Source organism: Canis lupus, chromosome 6 (genome assembly GCF_011100685.1).
Source record: "Canis lupus familiaris isolate Mischka breed German Shepherd chromosome 6, alternate assembly UU_Cfam_GSD_1.0, whole genome shotgun sequence".
NCBI classification, from domain to species: Eukaryota; Metazoa; Chordata; class Mammalia; order Carnivora; family Canidae; genus Canis; species Canis lupus.
This window is the reverse complement of record NC_049227.1, coordinates 12691845-12713026: the sequence shown is the minus strand read 5'-3', so window position 1 is coordinate 12713026 and position 21182 is coordinate 12691845. Positions and strand designations below refer to the sequence as shown.

At 59.3% G+C, this 21182-nt stretch overlaps 1 protein-coding gene across 1 annotated transcript in view; it reads right to left on the bottom strand.

The window, feature by feature from the left end:
* Positions 1-21182, bottom strand: part of TNRC18 (trinucleotide repeat containing 18) — an 84696-nt gene that overhangs the window by 50009 nt on the left and 13505 nt on the right. Inside the window, 12 exon segments of the mRNA XM_038539566.1 lie at positions 218-647; positions 1872-2062; positions 2527-2673; positions 3110-3315; positions 3588-3690; positions 10353-11384; positions 11387-11440; positions 11500-11595; positions 11598-11740; positions 11787-12093; positions 12692-12817; positions 14991-15146. Of these exon segments, the coding sequence (XP_038395494.1) occupies positions 218-647; positions 1872-2062; positions 2527-2673; positions 3110-3315; positions 3588-3690; positions 10353-11384; positions 11387-11440; positions 11500-11595; positions 11598-11740; positions 11787-12093; positions 12692-12817; positions 14991-15146 (2991 nt within the window).

Here is a 21182-nt window from a genome sequence, read left to right as displayed (position 1 = left end):
TGGGGCTGGGAGGAGAGACATCTCTGACCCACACACCCATGCATTCACTTCAGAGCTGAGTGGCAGGCCTGATGCAGGGCAGGTGCAGGGCAGGTACCCAGCAGAGACAGAGGAGGGAAGGAGGAAAAAGCTGGACAAATGGATGGTAAATGAGCCAGCAGGGGTTGGTCAGTGAGCCAGAGCATGCAGCCTGCAGGGGTCTGAATCACACTCCTACCCGAGAACAAGGCCTGGAAGGGGCTGGGGGCTTCTTTCTCCAGCTCCAAGTCCTTCTTCTCCACGACGTTCTCAGGAGCCTCCTCCTTGCGGGTGATGCCAGGAGTGGGCGGTGGGGAGGCAGGTGGCGGGCTGCTGGGGTGGGAGCTGGGCGTGGCAGGGTAGGCATAGGTGGGCGCCTTGGACACATCCTCCAGCTTCTGGATGACCTTGGCCTTCAGAGCAGCCACAGGAGAAGCACGGGGAGATGGTGGTGGGCTCACGGCTTTGCCATAGGTGCCCGTGGGGCCAGCAGCCAGGCCAGGGGGCTTCCGAGGCAGCAGCCCAGGGCCCGCAGCAGCCAGGCCAGCCTTGCTTGCGGCCTGCAGGCTCCGCTTGCTCACCTTCTCCTCCATCTCCACCCGATGCTCCTGGGCCTTCAGCCGCTCCTGCTGGGGAGGGGCCCGGCAGGCAGGGTCAGCACAGCAGGAGCCATCACCCAGCACCTGTTCTGTCCCTGGGGTCCCCTCGAGCAGGGTCCGGGGTGCAGGCTGCCCACCCTCCCAGTTGGCTACAGACATTCCGTCATGGCTTGCGTGTAACAAGCACAGCGTTCCTTGTGGAACCCCAGATGGGGCCAGGGGCCTTGGTGGATCTAAAGGCTCCATCCTCCAGGGCTTGGGTGGGGGGGGCCTCCAGTCCAGATCCTGGCCCTGCTGGGAGCCTCACAGTAAGAACAAGGGGGACAGGGCAGAGACATGAGATTCCTGCTGATGAAGGAGCCACCCCTCTCCCTGCACTTTTATGGCATTAAAATAGCTACCTTCACAGAGAACTCACTACCGAGTGCTCTCCTGCCTTAGCACCTTTGGATCTCAAAATGCCTGTGTTGGGGGGGGGGGGGGTCTCTCCCTATATTTGACATCTTTTGAGGAAATGGAAGGGGCTGCTTGAGGATAGCCAATGCTTGTGGGGGTGGGGGCAGAGGGCCAAGCAGTCAGCACATAAAACACACTGGGAAGAATGCTCAGGGCAACAGCCACTCTCCTGATTATTAAATCTCACTGAACAATCCTGATGACACAGGATTACCAGCATCTCCACTTTCCAAAGGAGGAAACCTGAAGCCCAGAGACATGAAGTCATTTGCCCAAGGGCACAGAGCCAGATATGCCAGAGCTAAAGTTCCAGCCCGGGGCCGTCTACTACCCTGTCTGCTGCCTGTGCCACCTCGGCGGCCTCCTCTGGAGTGGCTACTGCACAAAGGACAGCAGGCAGCCCAGCTGGGCTGCTCAGGGAGATCAGCCTGGGCTCAGGAAACCGCAGCAGCCCCTGGCATCTCTTCAGTGCCCAGTGCAACTTCCCAGTCCAACCAGCTGCCTCTCCTGCCTCGGTTTCCCCATTGCTCCCCACACCCTGCCCCTGCCAGCTTCCGACCACCTCAGGGCCTTGTTCACGTTGTTCCCTCTGCCTGAGGGCTCGTCCAAAGTCAACTCCTTCGGGTTTATGGGACAGACACTCTCTCCTCTGGGTGGCCCTCCCTGACCACCAGCCCCTGCCACCTTCTCTCCATCCCAGTCCCTAACTGTTGAGTTTCGGCCTGTGGACCTGCCTGCCTCTCCACCACAGATGGCGCTGCAGCAGGTCCTCCTGTGGCTGCCCCCTCCCCAACTCACCACGAGCTGGGCGCTCCTCTGCAGCTCCAGGGCCTGGGCTGCCTGCTGCTGCAGGTACAGGAGTTCCTGCTGCCGCAGAAAGCGCTGCTGGGAGAAGAGCTGCAGCTGCTGGGCGTGGTGCAGGGGGCCGCGGCCCGGCGGGTACAGGGCAGCCCAGAGTGGGGGTGCCGCGGCCCGCTCCATCAGCTCCGCTAGGGGCAGGATGCACAGTGAGGCTGCACCCGCCGCCCAGTGCCCCCATCGGCCCCCCTGCGGGGCAGGGCGGGGCCTCCCTCTGCACCCACCTCACCAGCCCAGGGGACCAGGGCCCCATCCACACTCCAGGTGGGATGTCCCAGGCCCTCACACCAAGCCCTTCCTCCCACCACACCCAGTGGTCTGCCAAGTGGACTCCTGAGGGATGGGAGGCACCAGGGCGGCAAGGGTGGGGGAGTCTAGGCCCCAGGAAGGAAAACCTGCTTTGGTTCTGGGTAGAAGCTTATCAAAACAAGAATCCCTATAGCTTTATGACACAGGGAAACCTTGAAGCCCCGCTCTGCCTCCTACCCCATTATTCTGGGCGGACACCTCCCCAAGAAGGCCCTTGGCATCTGGGTCAGTCTCTCCAGGTGAAGCTACCACGGCCACTGACCCCCACCAAAAGGCTGCCACTTACCAAAGTGAGGAAGGTGATCGCTGGGAATGACCACCAGCTGGCCCGACTGGGGGTCCCTGACGAACTGGTAGGCCGAGGGCAGGGAGCCCCCCAGGCCAGGCGGGAAGGCAGGTGCCATGCCTTGGTGCAGAGGTGGTGGGCCCAAGCCTTGGACAGACCCAGGCCAGAGTCAATGCCAGGGGCCAGGGACCCAGGCCAACCCCCTTTCTGCCCACTCCCCAGATCCCCACCCTCCTGGAGCCTCTGTGCAGGAAGCTGAGGTGTGACAGGCTACAAAGCATGTCCACAGCCACCCACCCCTGGGCACCACTTCCAAATGGGCTCAGCAGAGGGAGCCCCACAAGGCCTGTGTCATAGTAACTACCCTCCTCAGACACATGAAGAGACCGAAGTGTGGGGAGAGGAAGTGAGGCCCGGGCCCTAGCCAAAGGAAGACAGGAGCCAGATCTGGGCATGGGTCCCGCAAGCAACTCACCTCCACTCACAGCCCAGCCACCAGTCCTATGCTCCAGGCAAGAAATGCATTGGGCCCACTCTGTCCTCAACCACCAGAGAAAGGGGACATCACCCACCCCACACTTACCATAGGGGTGTCCGGCGAGCCACATGGACGTGCTACCCGACCGAGGCAGCCAGGGGTGAGTGGCCAGGTGGGCTGTGGGGTCAGCAGACCAACGCCCCGAGCCTGCCAGCGATGGGCCACCAGTCACCATGAGGTTGGGGTTTAGGCCATTAGCAGCACAGCTGGTGGGGTGCAAGCGGGCCAGGTCGGCCAACTCCTTACTTTCTCTGGAGGGGAAACAGAGACATTGCCAACAGCCTGTTTGGCTTAGGGGATGTGGGAGAGAAGGGGTATCACCCTGAACACCCAGTGGACACCCAGCATAAAGAGTAACCAGCTCTGGTTCAAGAAGGGCCCCCAAGGCCTCCCCCAACACTCATTGGAGAGGGGCTGTGGGGCCATCTGGCCTAGGATCAGGGTCATGGTCCAGACAGCTCCCACTCTCAGGACAAGAGGCCACACCCATGGAGGGTCATCCACCCTGGTCCCAAGCCCTCACCTGAGCAGCTTCTCTTGGTCTCGGTCCAGCCGTGCCCCCAGCAGCCGCTCCTCCCGATGCCTGGTCCTTTCGTCCCCACAGTCACCATCCGTCCGGCCATGCCCTGAGGGGGGCGGGCAGGCCTTGAGTCCCCAGCCCAGGGCCCAGGTGAGCCCTCCCTCCCAGCCAGGCCTCTTTGGCTCCAGGCCCCTCCATGTTCCACAGATGCTGCTCTGTAGCTCACACGGGGAGCTGCCATGGTAGGTAAGACAGATCCCAATCTCAACCCCAAAAAAGCAGCACAGCCAGACCCAGGTCCCAGGAGTCAGTCACCACACTTGAGCCCCATGGAGGTCCCATCATGGTTGTGGCTACTGCAGACATGCGGCTGATCTTTGTAAAACCAAGACAGGAAAGTAAAACCAGAGAACATGATCCACATGGGGGTGAGTGGAAAATGTGGGAGCAGCCCCCAGGGCTCGCCTGTCCCTGCCCGAGTACCCAGCATAAAGCACCAGCCATGTACCTCCCATGAGCTGCCCGGCCCCCAGGGGTCCCTCAGAACAGAGAAGGTGGGTCCCCAAGACCAGCCTGGCACACAACCAGTTAACTCGCGGGGGGGGGGGCGGAGCCCATGGAGGGCACCTGCCATCTGGTCTGTCCCTTCCCACCCTGCCACCTTCCTCCAGCTCCTGCCCTGGCCCCTCTTCCTTGGTGTGTTCTACACGAGCCAGGAACTTGGTACACCCATGGCAGACCCAAGGCAGGCTGGGGCACAGGAGGCAACAGGCACTGGCATGCAGAAAGCACCTGAGACTTTTCTCGAGAGAACCCACCAGGACTGGTGTCCATCCACCTGCATCTTGAGGGACCCACCAACACTGGGAGACACGCTCAGGGAGCCGAGGGGAAACAAGGGGTCTGGCAGTGGCCCCCACACTCACACCCCTCATGGGCAAGGACTCCACTTGGAATACTGCCACTGGCCATCTCCCCTTCATTTCTCCCCTCTGCATCCCCAAAACCAGGACTTAGCAAAGAATAGAGCTCTCAGGAGAGGCTCAGGGGTGCGGGGGCTTCTCCCGGGGAGGCAGGAGCCTGCGGGCCCCAAGACGAAGAGCAGGAAGCCAGAGAGAGCACAGCGGCAACACAAGCCCACATGCCCAGAGACCAAGTGCAGAGGAGGACAGTCAGCAGCCTAGCACTGGGGAGAGGGCACATCCTAGAGGCAGCTGGACAGACTGGGACAGCGCGACCACCCGGAAGGATGGCCCGGGAGTTCCAGAGGTGGGCCCAGACAACAGGGGAACCAACAACTGGGCATCCAGCAGCCAGGCAGCAGCAAAGGCAGGCAAGGGAGCACATGTCTTCACAACTCAGCCCCTGTGGGACGCCGGGGTACATCCCTGGCCGCCCGCTAAATCATTCATGCCGGCTGCGGTCGGCAAAGGCACCGAGCACACTTCACGCATGCCAATGCCAGCCCAAGTCGCTGCAACCTCTCCCGGCCCATGGCGGGCAGGGGAGAGGCCCCCAGGGGGAGAGCAAGGCCACAGCCAGCCTGGGACAAGACCAGTACACCAGCCAGTATCAATGTGGTTCCGGTACCCAAGGGGACCCTGAGCCCCCTTCAGAGACCAATCAGAAAGGACCAGAAGGGGCCCTAGAATCCCCCAGGGTAGCAAGGTGCAGAAGGACAGCCCGGGCTTCCGGCAGGGCCAAGGTGTGGAGGGCCACCCAGAGTCCTGCGACTGGGCTGGGAAATCAGAGCCTGTGTGCCCCAGCTTCCTCCTCCCGGGAAATGGCCTCCCAAAGCCATCTCCTGCCCCCCAGGGCCCCCTGGATTCAGGGACAAGTTTTGGCACCGACTCCTGGAGTCCCCAAAAGGGACAAGTGCCTAGAAAGTAGCCTGGCTCCAAGTCCCCTGTCCTCTGGCCTGATGCCCCTCCACGGCTCTGGGGCCATCACACCATGAAGTGTCAGTGGCTTCCCATCCCAGGTCCCACCTCCCACCACAAACTCGTTCACAGTCCCACCCATCTGGGAGCACCCACCAACCCCAAGGTCACTCAAGTCAGGGCCCCAGATGGCTCCCTCCAAATTTGATTGGTCTCTGAAGAAATACAACATGCCCCCCATGACCTCACCCCAGGCTTGGCTGGACTCCAGCCCTACCCTCATCCTTCTGCGCAGCCTGTCTCCTCTAACCCCTGTTCACACCTGTCCCTCCCACAGAACACTAGCCCCACAGAACCACATCCCTGTGACCATGGTTCTCCACACTCCAGTCACACTCTGGGCCACACATGTTGTTCCCTCTGCCTTCCCCACATGTTGTTCCCTTCCCCTAGACTACTCAGCCTCTCCTGTCAGAGCTTAGCTTAAACGCCACCTCTTCCAGGAATCCCTCCCTGACCTCCATCAAGCTCCCTTATTTATCTCCCTCCCAGCATTGACCACACTGACCACAACATGCTACTATTCTGCTTGCTGGTTGTTCACCATCTGTCTCCTCCATGAGAATATGGACTGCTCTGATTCAAGGAGTCCCACACCTGGCTGTGGGACTTCCCTGTACAACACTTGACATAGGAAAAGCTCCTCAATAAACATGGATGGATGGATGGATGGATGGATGGATGGGTGGATGGGTGGATGGGTGGATGGGTGGATGGGTGGATGGGTGGGAGGGAGGGAGTGAAGGCGGAAGGAAAGAAGGAAAGAAGGAAGGAAGGAAGGAAGGGAGGAAGGGAGGAAGGGAGGAAGAGAGGAAGGAAGGGGCTGTGTGGATATCTACAGGAAGAATGAGCTATGCAGTAGGAATAGCAAGTGCAAAGGCCCTGGGGCAGAAATGTGCCAAAGAACATCAAGGAGACCATGGTGGCTAGAGAGAAAAATAAGGAACAGATGTACAAGAGAGGAGACCACAAAATAGGTGGGTACAGACTATAGGGCCTTGTAGGCTGTGGAAAGGAATGTGGTTTAAATTTTGTTCAAGGTAGGAGGGGAAGCTGGAGAAAAGGAAACCAGAAAGCCCTTCACCTTCCCATGCTGACGTGCAGGATCATCCACAAGGCAGGGATGTGGGGCAGGTCCCAGTGACACAAGACCTCACCCCAGCCCTTCTGTACCCGGCAGGACTCTAGATCTTCACCATGCATTCACTCACTTAGGGGTCATCAACCCAGGAGGTGGGTCCCAGCCCTCTCCCACTCAAGACTAGGAAACTGAGGCACAGGAAGGCAAAGAAGCCTGCCCAGGTCACACCACTGACTGACAAGCATCCTCGCTGCTTACACCCCCGAGACTCCAGCTGTGCCCGGAGTGACACAGGCACACCCCCCAGCCATAGGTCATGCCTGTTCGCAGTCCATCTCCAGGCCTTGCATGGGCCCCCGGGGGTCTTTCTTTCTCCAGAAAGACGGAGGATTCGCGGGCACGGCCGGAGGCTCTCAGACCCCATCAGGCTGAATGCGAGCAAAGAAAAGGCAGGCCTGGGGATCCCTGGGTGGCGCAGCGGTTTGGCGCCTGCCTTTGGCCCAGGGCGTGATCTTGGAGACCCGGGATCGAATCCCACGGCGGGCTCCCTGCATGGAGCCCGCTTCTCCCTCTGCCTGTGTCTCTGCCCCCGCCCCCTCTCATGAATAAATAAATAAAATCTTTAAAAAAAAAGAAAAGAAAAGGCAGACCTGTTTCTGAGGCTCCTACTCTGTGCCCGGTGGCCACATCGGCAATGTGGACACCAGGCCCCAGGAGACTCGGCCCTTCTGTTCAAGGTCACGTAGCTGAAGAGGAAGAGACTGGATCTGAACCCACTGATGAGCAGAAGGCTCCAAAACTTCAAGGAGACAGGGGAGATGTAAAGAGATTGGGAGACCCAGGCTGACGACCCACTCGGCCGGGGGTGCCCCCAGCTCCTGCCCTCCCCCAGGTGCCCGACATGGGGAAAACCCACCACTTCTTACGGGAGCTGTGTGGAGAAGCCGGCTGCCTCCTTTTCAGCGGCTGGCAGTGGAGGAGGAGGCCTGCTTCAGGCTCATCCCACACCCGTCAGCTCCTCCCTCCATCCCCACATTCTGTCACACACATACATGGTCACACACACTTCATGCACTCGTACTGTCACACACTGTCACAGTCACTGTCACAGTGTCACATTCTCTCACAGTCACACACACATTCACACACTCTAACACAGTCGCACACACAGTCATTCACACACTCACGGTGTCATACACCATCACAGTCACTGTCGCGGTGTCACACTCATTCTCACAGTCACACACACATTCACACACTGTCACTGACAGTCACACACATTGTCACTCACACTCATAATGTCATACACTGTCAGTCACTGTCTCTGTCACATTCATTCTCTCACACACACAGTCACACACTCGTTTACACACTGTCAGTCACATACACTGTCACACACATTTTCATATTCATACAGTCACATGCTGTCATTGTCGGTCACACACTGTCAGTTACACGTTGTCATGCTCACACACACATTCTCACACACACCCTCTGTCTCACACCCACAATGCTCTCACACACTCATACTGTCAGACAGTCACACACATTCTCTCATAGTCACACATCCTGTCGTGCACAGCATCACACACATTCTCACAGTCACACACCTTATCTCATACATCATCTCATGCAGTCACAAAGTCACACACTCTCAGATATTTACACACTCACAGTCACACACTCTATCGGTGTCACACATCCTGTCACACACGTGCTCTCAGTCTTACAATCACACACACAGTCACATCATCTCTCACACGGGTTCACATGCACTCTCTCATGTGTCTTCTCTCATACATACATTTTTCTCTCACACATACTCAAGCACACGTTCTCTCTCTCTCTCACAGGACCCCATAGACACATGTCCCTCAGACATAGGCAGGTACTCAGGGAACTGTGAGCCCCTAACAGTGGTGAAACACCATGTCACCAAAGCATTCCTCCAGGGAAAGGACCCAAAGAGATCTCTGGCCTCCCAGAGGGGACCCTGAATACAAACCTCTCTCCTAGCAGGAAGGCTTGTCTACCACAGAGCCAGCCCACCTCTAAGCCAAGAGCTGTCACCACCCCCCCTCCTTCAATTCCGGAATGAGACAGTGCCTTGGGCCAGTCCCCCTGAGTCAGAGGACAGGCTTCCCTGGCTCAGGGAGGAGGGGACGAGGAGAAGCTCCACACAGAAACATGGGCTCAGTCATTCAAAAACATCCATGAGGTGTCACTCACTCTAGGCCAGAAGAAGATCCTTTGCAGCTACGTGCATGCAAATGGGTGGGGCAAAGACCACTAGGAACCGCAACACGGCCCTATGCCTTACTGCGCTCATCCAGGAGAGCAGGGCTAAAACAGCAGGTCTAGGAGACACCTGGAACAGGACAGGGGCCACTGACCATGGACCAATAATGAAGCACAGAAGTCAGTGCAGGTGGGCACAGGGAGGCCAGACCAAGAAAGGGATGACATTCACCCAAGATGCCTCCACAGCCAACAGGAGTAAAGTCTGGGAGGTACAGGGAAGGGGGCCATCTGGGTGCTACAGACAGGTGCCCAGGATGTTGGTGAAGCCTAAGCTTGCAACAGGCTGAGTATGGGATGCTGGCTAGACACTAGAGACAGAGGCATAGGGAAGAAACCCAGGCTGGCTGTTGCAAAGTCCCAAGAGCAAGGACCAGTGGACACAGCCTCCCTGGGCCCTTATCCCAATCTCCCAACCCCACAGCACAACACACTAAACAGCCTAGTGTCCAACCTGTAAGAAGGGTCCTTGGCTTGACAATGGGCTGACCAAGTCCACAGTCCCAACAAAAATGCCACAAATATCCTCCCTCAAAAATACCACTCCAGCAGCACAAAATGCAAGGGACAAAAAGACATACAATCGGCTAAGTTCTAGAAAAATACTCAACTTCACCACTAATTGAAAGAAACACACTATTCTTCTCCACCAAAATTATCAACAGTATTTTTTAGGCCCCAAAGTACAACATCAAGATCCATGAGAACACTGGGACCCAGTTTCCATCCATCACACTCCATCACTCACTCCCTCATTTATCAAACACCTACTACACGCCAGATCCCACACTAGGTATAGGGGACAATGAACTACGTACGGCTGTTACTCCCTCAAAGACTTGGAACTGAAACGGTACAGCTAGCCTGTTCCTAAGAACCTATTCTTAGAAAATGACTCAAAATATCAGGAAGGTGCGATGCACAAAAATATTCAATGCAACTTCCTAAACACAAAAACACCAGAGAAGGGAAAACAAAAATGCCCATGAGAGGAATAGTTAGCTTTACTACGGTGTGTGCTCTAGACAGAATAGTAGAGGCCGTTAAAAAAATTATACGAAGATTTCACGACAAGAGAAGAGAAAACCCACACCGTAATGGGGAAGAACACAGGCACCAGCATCAGGTGTGCTCTAGGAGCCCTGCAGGTACAAGCACACTGAAGAGGAAAAAGAATCCAGGGAAAGATCTGGGAGCGGTCAGAGAGTTGAGAAAATAGAATGATCCCTTTCCTTCTTACTCCTTCTCTGCATTTTACATGTTTTTCTCTGTGCATAATGGAAAAAGCACCCTCCCCCCAAGTGGATAAAGGACCAGTGGTAGCAGGAAGGCAGGGAGAAGGGGGTGCAGAGAGGCTGAGGCGGGTGGAAATGGAAAGCAAAGGTGGACAGGATTTAGGGGGCCGAGGGCGGAGAGTGGGGAAGGCCAGAGCTGGGACCCAAGACCCACCTTTGACATTGCTCAGGGACAGGGAACGCTCCTGGTCAGCCAGTCCAGGCCCCAGCCGTCCGCTGCCACCACTGTCCTTCTGCCGGGCCACGGCCACCGCAATGCCCACGGGCGGGTGTCGCACCTCTGCCTCTCCCTGGGCACCCGAGCTCTCGCGCCCGAACGCCTTGGCACTCTCGGGCCTCTCGGGGTCCCGCTTCAGCTGCCGGCCTCCGCCCGCCGCGGGGCCCCCGGGGTGCGGCAGGCGGGCCTGGGCGCGCGGGGCGCCCGCCGCCGTGGGGGCCGGCTCGGGTTTCATGGTGCCCAGGCCTCCGAAAGGGCTCTTCTTGCCGCAGCCACCGGGGCGCACAGCCACGGCCTCGCGGGCGAAACTGCCGCTGTACTTGATGAGGCTCTGCATGGCCGAGGCCTCCCCGGGCCCGTGCGCCGGGGCGTGCACGTCGGAGCCGGGCCGGGCACAGGCGGCCGTGGCGCGGGGCAGCGCGCCCCCGGGGTCCAGGTAGGCCTTCTTGGAGGCGGCCGCCTCCTCCTCGGCGCGGCTGGCGTGGTGGTGCTGCGCGGCCAGCACGGCCATCTGCGTGGTGGCGAAGTTGCCCAGCTCGAAAGGCTTCCACTTGGGCTCAGGGCCGGCGGGCGGGGGCGGCCGCGCGGGCTCCAGGCCGAAGAGCTTGGCGGCCTGCTGGGGGGCGGCGGCGGCGGGCCCGCGGGGCGCTCGCTCGCAGGCCCGCGGCTCGGCCTCGGGCTTGAGCAGCTCCTTGGGCGGGAGGTAGGCCCGGGCGTCCGGGGAGGCGCGCGCGGCCCGCGCCGGCGGGGCCTCGGCGGGCGGCGGCCGCTTGAGCGAGCGGATGACCGAGTTCTTCTCGCGCAGCGCCTCGGGCCGGTCGGGCGGCGGCCGCGGGGACCCGGGCGGGGCCTGCAGGACGCCGGGCCTGCCCACCTCGCGCTCCCGGGCCCGGGCGTCGCGCGCCTGCGACGCGATCTGGATGGGCCCCGGGCGCTCGTCGAAGGCCTCCACGGAAGGCACGAAGGTGTGCGCACCACGCGGTGCTCGCGGCCGGGCTCGCGCGCCGCCGCCGCCGCCGCCGCCGCTGCCGCCGCGGCGGGGAAGATGGTGTAGACGCCGGCTGGGAGCGGGCTGTGGCGCGGCGAAGCCCGGACGGGGAGGCGGGGGGCGCGGGCGGGCACCTGGGCGGCGGGCGGCAGCGGCTAGGGGCCGGGGCACGGCCGGGCAGCAGGGCCTCGCGCGCCGCAGCCGCGCCCGCTCGTCCTGGCGCGCCGCCTCCTTGGCCTCCAGCGCGGGGAGCCCCGCGTCGCCCGCGCCGTTGCAGAGGCTCAGCGCCGGGGGCGGGGGCGGCGGCGGCGGCGGCGGCGGGCGGCGGGTTCTTGCCCTTGCACTCGGCGGCTGCGGGGCCCGGCGCGCGCGGCGGCCCCAGCTCGGCCAGGAAGGGGGACAGGCGCTCGGCGAGGCGCGGCGGCCCGCGGTCCTGGCGGCCCTCGGCGCGCGCCTCCTGGGTCAGGTCCACCACGCCGCGCGGCCCCGCAGCCTCCTCCCGGGCCCTCGGGTCCTTCTTGCCGAACAGCGGGGGCGGCTCCCCGCCGCGGCCCGCCCGCTCCTTGGCTGGACCTTCCCGCGAAGAGCCTTTGGCCGGGGCGCTGGACGAGTGGCCGCCCGGGGTCCTGGAGGAGGGCGCGTGAGAGTGCAGGGAGCCCGGGGCCCCCGGGGCGGGCAGGTAGAAGCCATCTGCGGAGGAGAGAGCGAGAGCGCGGGGCTGAGCGAGTGCCCCTCCACCCGGCCACCCAGAGGCGGGGTCCCTGAGGCGCCCCTGCCCCGCCCAACACCGGGATTAAGGAGGAGAGCAGGGGCAGCCCGGGTGGCTCAGCGGTTTAGGGCCGTCTTCGGCCCAAGGCCTGATCCTGCAGACCCAGGATGGAGTCCCACGACAGGCTCCCTGCATAGAGCCTGCTTCTCCCTCTGCCTGTGTCTCCTCTGCCTCTCTCTCTCTCTCTCTGTGTGTCTCTCATGAATAAATAAAATCTTGGGGGAAAAAAAAAAAAGGAGGGCAAGCTCTGCAAACGGAGGGTAAGGAGTTCACACTCTCGCCTTGGCGGTCTAAGTTTCCTCATCTGTGAAGGGGGTGGAGTCCAGGGTTGTTTTAAGGGCCTAAGAAGGTCAGGCGACCACAGTACAACTAGAAGGCACAGAAGGGTGGAGGGGGTGTGGGGCATGGAAAACAGCTAGGTGCTGCCTGAAATACTAGGTAGCAGTGAGGGCCCCAGAGAAGTCTCTCCGAAGCACCCCCCCCAAGCCTAGTCTCGGGGCTCCTGCCCCCTCATAATACCTTTCTGGGCATCGAAAATGCTGGGCTGGCCCAGCTGGCTGAGGAGGGGGCTCCCGCTGCTGGGGGGCTCCAGGTGGTTCAGGTGGAGGTAGGATGGGTACAGCCCGCTGGGCAGATGGGAGAAGCCTGTAAAAGAGAAGAGAAAAACCGGACTGTCCCACTGCATGGACTCCCAGGAGGAACTTCCTCCAATCCCTCTCTATTTTTTGAAAATAAAATATTTTAGCTGTCAGCCCCCACCCCCCCCACCCCCCCCCACCCCCCCCCACCCCCCGCCTGGGAGCCCTGAGATTCAGGGCCAACTCCCCAGGGCAGGCTTGACCCCCCTCCTGTCCCTCCCGTCTCCCTCCAGGCCAGCCCAGGAAGCCCCCAGGGGTTCAAGGCGCTCAAATCCCCCAGGAAGAGGATCAGAATGGATCCAGCTAGGCAGGGGACAGTGATGATGACAATGATGATAGCTCTAACCGCAGGCCAAACACTGCCAACTGCTTTGCCTTTGTTATTCTCATTTAAACTTCAACAAAACAAAACTCAGCAAGGCAGATGCTTTTAACATCCATACTTTATGAGGAAACAGAGACTCAGGCAGACTACTGGCCCAAAGTCACACAGCACCAGAGCCTGACTTTGAATGGAGGTCACTGGGACTGCTAACCTCAGCCCAACACAGTTGAGTGGTTTACTGACTTATGTCCCCTCTCTGCTGTGTGACCCTGAGCAGGTCACTCACCTGCTCTGAATATCAGCCCACCCAGCATCTCCAGCTGTCAGGGCTCCCAGGCCAGGAAAGACTTCCTCCTGGTGAGGATCCTCCCAGTCTCTCCCCACCAGTACTGCCCCAAATCAGGGCTTTGAGGGACAGAGAAGACAAGAAAGGGTAGCCACAGAGAAAAAGTGAGACTCCTAAGAGGATACACAGGGGATGGAGCCCCAAGAGCTGCTCAGCAAGGCCCAGAAAGCCAGGCAGACTGGCAAGCAGGTGCTGGGCACTGGGGGAAGGTCCTGATGCTCGACCTGGGTTGGAGATCCTACAGGACCGCAGGCCCATGGGAAATCCCTGAGACTCAGGTCCCACGTGCCCCTAGTCGCTCCCTCTGAGGCCAGAGGTCCAGGACCTATTCCTAGACACACTGGACCCGTGCTTCCCCCACAGCGCTGCCTGATAATGGCATTAACGACAATCACAGAAAAATCAAGACCACCTGAAGCACATGATCTCTTTCAGCCCTTGAAGCATCGTATGGGATTGGGATCCCTGTGCTTTCCCGTCCGTAAAAGAGACCTAGCCGTCCTATCTCACAGCTGGTCATGCGGATAAAATGAGTTCAACTGTGCAGCGCGTGGTACACAAGTCAGCACCCTCCGTGTGTGTAACCCTTACCATGTTACTAGCATTTGTAACGCGAGAGAAAAAGGAGTAGGAAAGGGTAGAGGAACAAGCCGGTGGCACACAGACACCAGGCAGCTTCTGCTCTTCGGGCTTCTCCATACCCCCCCCCCCAGCTGGCTAAAGTAGAAGGCTCAAATGGGACCCCAACTCCAAAGGACTGCCCACCATCCCAGGCCTAGAGAGGCAGGACCACCCCCACTATGGGGAGGGTACACAGGATAGCAGGTGCTTGATGACACTGGCACAGAGGAGGAAGTGGGGAGACCATGCACTGTGAAAAGCCCAAGAAAGCCCTTAGCCTGCAGTGGGTGCTCCCAGGACCCAGCATCCAAAATCCGCCAGAGGCAGGGAAGGAGCTCAGGGTCCCCCAGGCCCATCCCTTTACTGACAGAGTGAGGCTCAGGAGGTCCAGCATTTGCTCAGGGCCAGCAGGAAGCCAGGCTCCCAGAAGCCCACATTTAGAAGCACCACTGAAGAATTGCAGCAGGAGAGCCCAATGGCCCTGGCCCCATTGCTCCAACAGTGATTATCGAGTGCCTCCAGGGAGACAACAGTGAGCAGAACCAAGGCCCTGCCCCCAGAGCTCACTCTGGTAAGAAAATATCTGTCCTCACAAGTAACAGGGAGCCCGCGGGGGGTGGGGGTGGGGGTGGTCAGCTGAGCCCTAAAGGATGAACAGTGGGTGAGGGGCTGTAACAGAGGAACACTTGTGCAAAGGCCCTGTGGCAGTGACCAGAGGAAGTACTGAGTGTTTGAAAAACAGCAGGGAAGCTGGATGATCAGGGCTTGCCACCCACCCCCAGCCACCGCAGGAGAGATGACTAGAGGTGAAAGGGAGTGGGCAGGATGGAGAGGTGCCAGGACAGTGGCCCACAGCCCTCAGCCCCACCCACCTGGCACACTCCTTACCTTCATGGGCATGAGCAGCCCACAGCTGCACCATAGGCAGGTTGCTGGGGGTAGGGGAGCGGAAGGAGAGGTCAGAGGGTAGGGGCACGGGGCTCCCATGGGACGAGGCTGAGGGCCCCATCCCGCTGGCCACAAAGCTGCCCAAGAAGGCCTCGCCTGCAGAGAGAAGGGGGGGCTGTCAGGCACCCAGCAGGCCCCCAATGCCCGGCCCAATGCCCCAAGACCCCCATGTCTCCCCCACTTCTCGGAACTGACACTTGCAGGAACAGCAAAGAAACCTTTCCACCCCACCTCAGACCCTGGGGCTCAGGACAAGCCTGGTCACCTCAACCACATCCAATGCTTGAAACTCTTGCAAGCACAGCCCCAGAGGAGCAGCCAGAAGGAAGCCCACCACCATTAAAGACCCTCACCTCCAGGGCCCCCAGCACTCTACAGGAGGGCATTACCATCCCCAGACCCAGTGGGGACAGTTCCCCAACCTGCTGATGAAGGCTGAGGCACACCCAGGGACCTCCTGGGGCCACAGAGCAAGGAGGTGGGGGGTAAGGGGCTCAGGGCTTAACCCCCTGCTCATCCTCTGAGCTCCTGGATCAGAAAGGATCCCTCAAGTCAGAGAATGATCTCCCTGAGCACCCCACAGCAGCCCTGGTGAGCTCCGAGGAGTCCCCAGCCAGCGGGGGGAACCATGCACCCATTTAATGCGTAAGGATTCCCCCGGATGCTGGGGGAGGAGTGCCTGCGGGGGTGGGAAATGCCTGCCCCCAGCCAACAATCCACAACCCGAAATACACACCCAGCAAACATCCAAGGACTACACAGCGAATAGGCGAGAGAGAAACAGCGAAGAGATGAATGAGACCCATGGGCCTCCCACCCAAGGTCCCTCAGGTAGGGGGGTGTGGTGTGGAGCTGCTGCTTGGAAAAACAATGTGCCGGGGCCCTAGGTGGAAAGCACCTACCCCTGCCACGCCCCATTCGGCCAGGCCCACGCCAGGAGGGACGCCCCCTCCCTGCCACCACCCTGCGCACTGGCCCTCAAGATCCATGCACCCCACCCTCAGGGGAAGATCCCAGCAGGCTGCCAGGTCACAGGCCAGACGGAGGCCTGTGAGACTTGGGCAAGAGACTGCTTCTCCCTGGCCTCAGTTTGCCCATCCACAAAATGGGAATTCTAATGCCTCCCTTAAGAACCATGTATTTAACAAGAATAACAAGACAGCGTGCGGCAGGGTCCAGTCGCAGCTACCGAGCACCAGGCAGTCTGTGGGGATTCCGAATCCTCCCCTGACACCCCCAGGAGGAGGGGCAGAGGCCCGCACCCAGAGCTGAGCATGGCAGGGGGGGGGGGGGGGCGGGGGGGCAGCACCCAGCAGGAGCCAGCTCTGGCCAGCCGAGCTCAGGGCATCTCCGTGTACCCCCTCAGGTTAACATCTCCACAGCCCTGTGAAGCAGGTACCATCTGCAATGACCCAAAGAAGAGACTCCGGGGGGCCCCAGCCCACAGGGAGCTCACAGAGCCCCGTCTAACCTCTCGGTCCCCAGCAGCCCTGTATGCAGGGTCTGTGTATGACAGGTGTTCACTCACTGGGGGGCACAGGATGCCAGAATGTCCACCTAGTCCCTTTGGGGTACACGAAGGGAAACCCAGACTGCAAGGGGCAGTGCCTCCGCCTTGGTCCTCCGGAGTGGAGACAGCAGCAGACAGAAGGACACCTTCTGGCCACACGTGCCATCGCCAGCACCCCGCGTCCAGGGAGCCCCCCACGCTCCGGCCCGGCCTCACCCAGCCCTCTCACCAGACTCCAGTGCCAAGCCTTCGGGACCCAGGGCCATGGTGGCCGGTCAGTACACCCATGTGGCCCAAGCCCGGGCGGCAGGGCCTCTGGGCCCCGCTAGGCCCAAGGCTTCCTCCTTGGCAGGCGGGCGGGTAGACGGCTCCGGAAGCCGGCAGCCCGAGGTTTGCGCAACGGCTTACATCAGCCACCAGCTCTTCCTGCCTCGGGCTGCACGGAAGCCGGGTGGCCCAGGCCTGCCCCGGCCCAGGCTTGTGAAACCCGCCCAGCAGCACCCGAGGCCTGGTGGGGGGGCGCCGGTACCCGGATGCCACCAACGGCTCCCGCCTGCCGCGGGCTCAACGGTGCCCCAACTCCCTGCCCCGGGTCTGGCCGGTGCCGTTGCCCCTCCTAGACCGCAGGTTCGCAACTCTATAAACCGGGCACTGCCATCCCCACCTCAGACCAGCGCCGGGGATCTCCCTGAAGACCCCCTCCCGGCCCATTTCCACCTTAGGGGGGCCTTCCCCCCAACTCCATCCAAGCCTCCACCAATGACGCTTGCTAATGCGGATCCCTGTCAGCCTCACGTCCCGCCACATCCGGTGCCCACGACCTGGTGTCAACTTCGTAGGATTGGAAGAGAGTGTAGGTGCAGCCCCTGACCCCTGAGGATACCACACAGCATCCCAGGCCATCCTGCCTGGTGTCCCTGGGGTGGAGGTCAGGCAGCTGACCCCCAGACCTGGTCACCAGACTCTCCAGGCAGCTTTCTAAACCCCATCCACGACCCCCACCAATCTGGTGCTCATGTCAAAGTCTAACTATGTACCCCTGCTCCTCACACCCACCCCTGGGGACCCAGTGATGGCCTCCTGGGTCCCCAGGGGGCAGTGACAGTCAAGCCAGAGCCCACAGGGCTCTCCCTAGACTTTGCTGGAAATCCTGCGGCACAGCCGGAGGCAGGAGGGGTCTCACTCCCTCCCACCCTGGGCTGAGAGCAAGGCCTGACCCCACACTGGTCCCAGGCTGCCCCCTGGTGGCTAGAGGTGCCACGTGCTCTCTGGACGCCTGGGAAACAAACCTCCGTGGTGACCTAGACACGCAGTGAAACCAAGACCAACGATCATCCTAGGGAATAATGGCCAACATGGACAGGCTCCTGGCATCACCTGTGCCTAAACCTCATCACTGTCACACGTCATTTATGGAATCTTTCTGCCGGCCTCAGTACAACCAACAATCTCAACTCAGGGGACATTGAACCAAGAGCAGAGCTGGGGCCTACCCCGGAGCCCAGCAATCGGCCCTCCACCCCTCCACCCCTATGGGGGGAGGGGGCTCACAGGAGGGCCACCAGGGTACCCACACCAGAGTGTTCCCGCCTCCCCGCTTACCGTTCAGGCCAGACCAGGTAACTGGCCCCATGACCAACAGTGTCCGACACATGCTCTGTATCTGTGCTGACACTACAGTAGCCACTGGCCACTTGTGGCTACTGAGCACTTAAGTGTGGCGGGTAAGGAAGCACATCTTTAATTTTATTAAATTTTAATTAATTTAGACTTAATTTAGCCACAGTCTGTGAAGGCTTCTCCTGGCCAGAAGCCGGAATGGGGGCAGGGATGTGACCTCTGGCAAGCCAGTCCCTCCACCATCAGAAGGGACGAGACAGAGGGGTCCCCAGGGATGGCAGAGAGACAAACCCTGGCTGCAACGCCCACTTGTTCTGTGACTTTGGGCAAGTTTTTTTAATTTCCCCAGGCTGTGTGAAGAGGATCAGAGAGTAAAACAGGGATTTGTAAAATGCCTCGGTGAAGTGCCAGGCAATGTTGGGCTAACATTTTTAATCACTGTTTACAGGGACAGCCCCTGGGGCTGAGAGAAGCAGAGCAGCTGCCCAAGGCCAGGGTCTGAGAGGGACGGCTTCCCCTGCCTGTCCTTCCTTGAAACCAAATTTCATTATTATTGTTTCTTTAAAGCTTTACTTTCTATTTATTTGAGAGAGAGGTTGAGAGCAAATGAGAGGGGGGCGCCTGGGTGGCTCAACAGTTGAGCGTCTCCCTTTGGCTCAGGTCGTGATCCCGAGGTCCTGGGAGCAAGTCCCATATCGGGCTCCCTGCAGGGAGCCTGCTTCTCTCTCTGCCCATGTCTCTGCCTCTCTGTGTGTCTCATGAATAAATAAAATCTTAAAGAGAGAGAAAGAAGGAAGGAAGGAAGGAAGGAAGGAAGGAAGGAAGGAAGGAAGGGAAGGAAGGGAGGGAGGGAGGGAGGGAGGGAGGGAGGGAGGGAGGGAGGGACAGGTCTTCTTCTCTGGTACCCAGTGCCCAGGGAGAGGGGCGAGGGCACCCCTGCGAGGGGCAAGAAAGGAGGCAGAGAAGCCCAGCTACAGGACGTGCCCCCTGCGGTGCCTGGGGGCAGGCTTCAGGGTCCCTCTGGGAGCATGAGCAGCAGGGAGCTGGGCAAGGTCACCCTACCCCTCGAGGCCTTAGCTCCCCACGTGTGCCCCTTTCCACACACACACACACACACACCCAAGCTGAGACCCACCACCACTCCGGGCCCTCCTGCCCCGCACACTGCCAGCCATTCACAAGCACCTCCAGGGCACGGCAGTGAGCCGTGGATTCAGGGGTGCTGGCCAGGCTATCTTCAGCCATCACTACCCCCCTCACTGATACCTGAATGCAGGAAGGCCTTCAGGGATTTGCCAACTCTGAAGCTGCCCAAGATCACAAGAGGGCAGAATTTGAAATCCAGACAAGGTCCATCGTTCCGTCTGTCCATCCATTCATCAATGCTAATGTAGGGCTACTGTGTGTTCTGGGCTGGAGAATGAAGCCCATCCAGATGCATTTTGTAAGGGGCTATGCTATGCTCATCCACCTCAGCTGGCCTCAGTAATGGATGGTGTCACTGGGGACCCTTCTAGAAGCTGACTATATAATGGGCACCTAATGTCCTCCTCACTGGTGGGAGCAGGGAGGGGTACTTGGTGAGGTGAGGGTGGGTACAAAGGTTTAGTAAACAGTGAAGGACTTTATCACTGCAAATGGGCTGGGCTGGAACATGGAACAGCACAGCCCCATAGGCTGCACCCCAGGGCCTTTGCACCTCAGCCTAGAATCCATTCCTCCCTCCAGATAAGGCAAATTGTCTGTAAACTCCCATCTGTATGTACCTCACTCTCTTCCCCTACACCTCAAGTAACACTTGATGAATACAGCCTTCCCTAACCCTAATTTATTTATTTTGCTAACCATGCTAGTTCAGATTGCAACCCACCCCACCCCCACACCCTTTCCTGAATTATTTTCCACCATAGTGCTTATCACCATTTATCATATCAAATACACATTAGTTCCTTCTTTATTATAGCGCCTTGTTTACTGTCCCCCTCCACCCACTGGAACAGGAGTCGGCAAGCTTTCTCTTGAAAAGGCCAGATAAATCATTTACGCATTATGGGCCTACTCTGCCTGCTGCAGGGAAAGCAGCCGCGCACACCACTTAAACTACTGGGCTTTGTTCCAATAAAACTTTATTTACAAAAACAGGAGGGGGGCTGCCTGGGTGGCTCAGTCCATGAAGCATCCAACTCTTGATTTTGGCTCAGGTTGTGATCTCAGGGTTGTGAGATCGAGCCCCTCTCCAGGTTCTGCCTCAGTGCAGAGCCTGCTTGTTCTGTGACTCTCCCTCTGCCCCATCCCCTGCTAGCACTCTAAATAAACAAATAAATAAAATCTTTAAGGAAAAAAAAACAAAACGGGCAGTGGACCTAATTTGGCCAGTTTGCAGGCCCCTGCGTGACAATGTGGGTTTACTCTACCCCAAGTGCCCCCTACGCTGCACATAGTAGGTGCTCAGTTAGTATTTATGGGAGGGCAGGATGGGCAAGGTCATGCTAGGGCTGAGGGAAGGAGAAGGGGGGGGCGCTTTCCTGGGACCCGACATCACAGCCAGCATTCGGCTCATTAAAGGCTTCAAGGCTTTGCTTCATTCTGTCTCCTCATCCACTCTCAACTGGGGGTGGGGGTGGGGGGTTCTTAGGACTTTTGCAGATGAGGAATTAAGGCTTTGACTCCCAAATCTACACTTTTCCGCTCAGCCATACCACCTGGACACGGGGACCCTGTTTCCATATTTTCATTTCCCAAAGCCCCTCCCCCCCCAACCACAACAGAACAAATACTTGGTCTCTTTCCATTTAAAAGGTTTTGCCCTCGGAAAGGAGCTGCATCCTTTACCGGTGTCACCAAAGGCTATCAGAGCATCTCATCAGCATGATCAAATCAGGGTTATCACCCAGAAAAGAGCTCACTCCAGCCCAGAGCACGGACATGTGACTCAGGCGTTTCTATGACAGCAGCTGAAAATAGTGTGAGGACCCTCCGGATAAAATGACCTTCAGACTCCC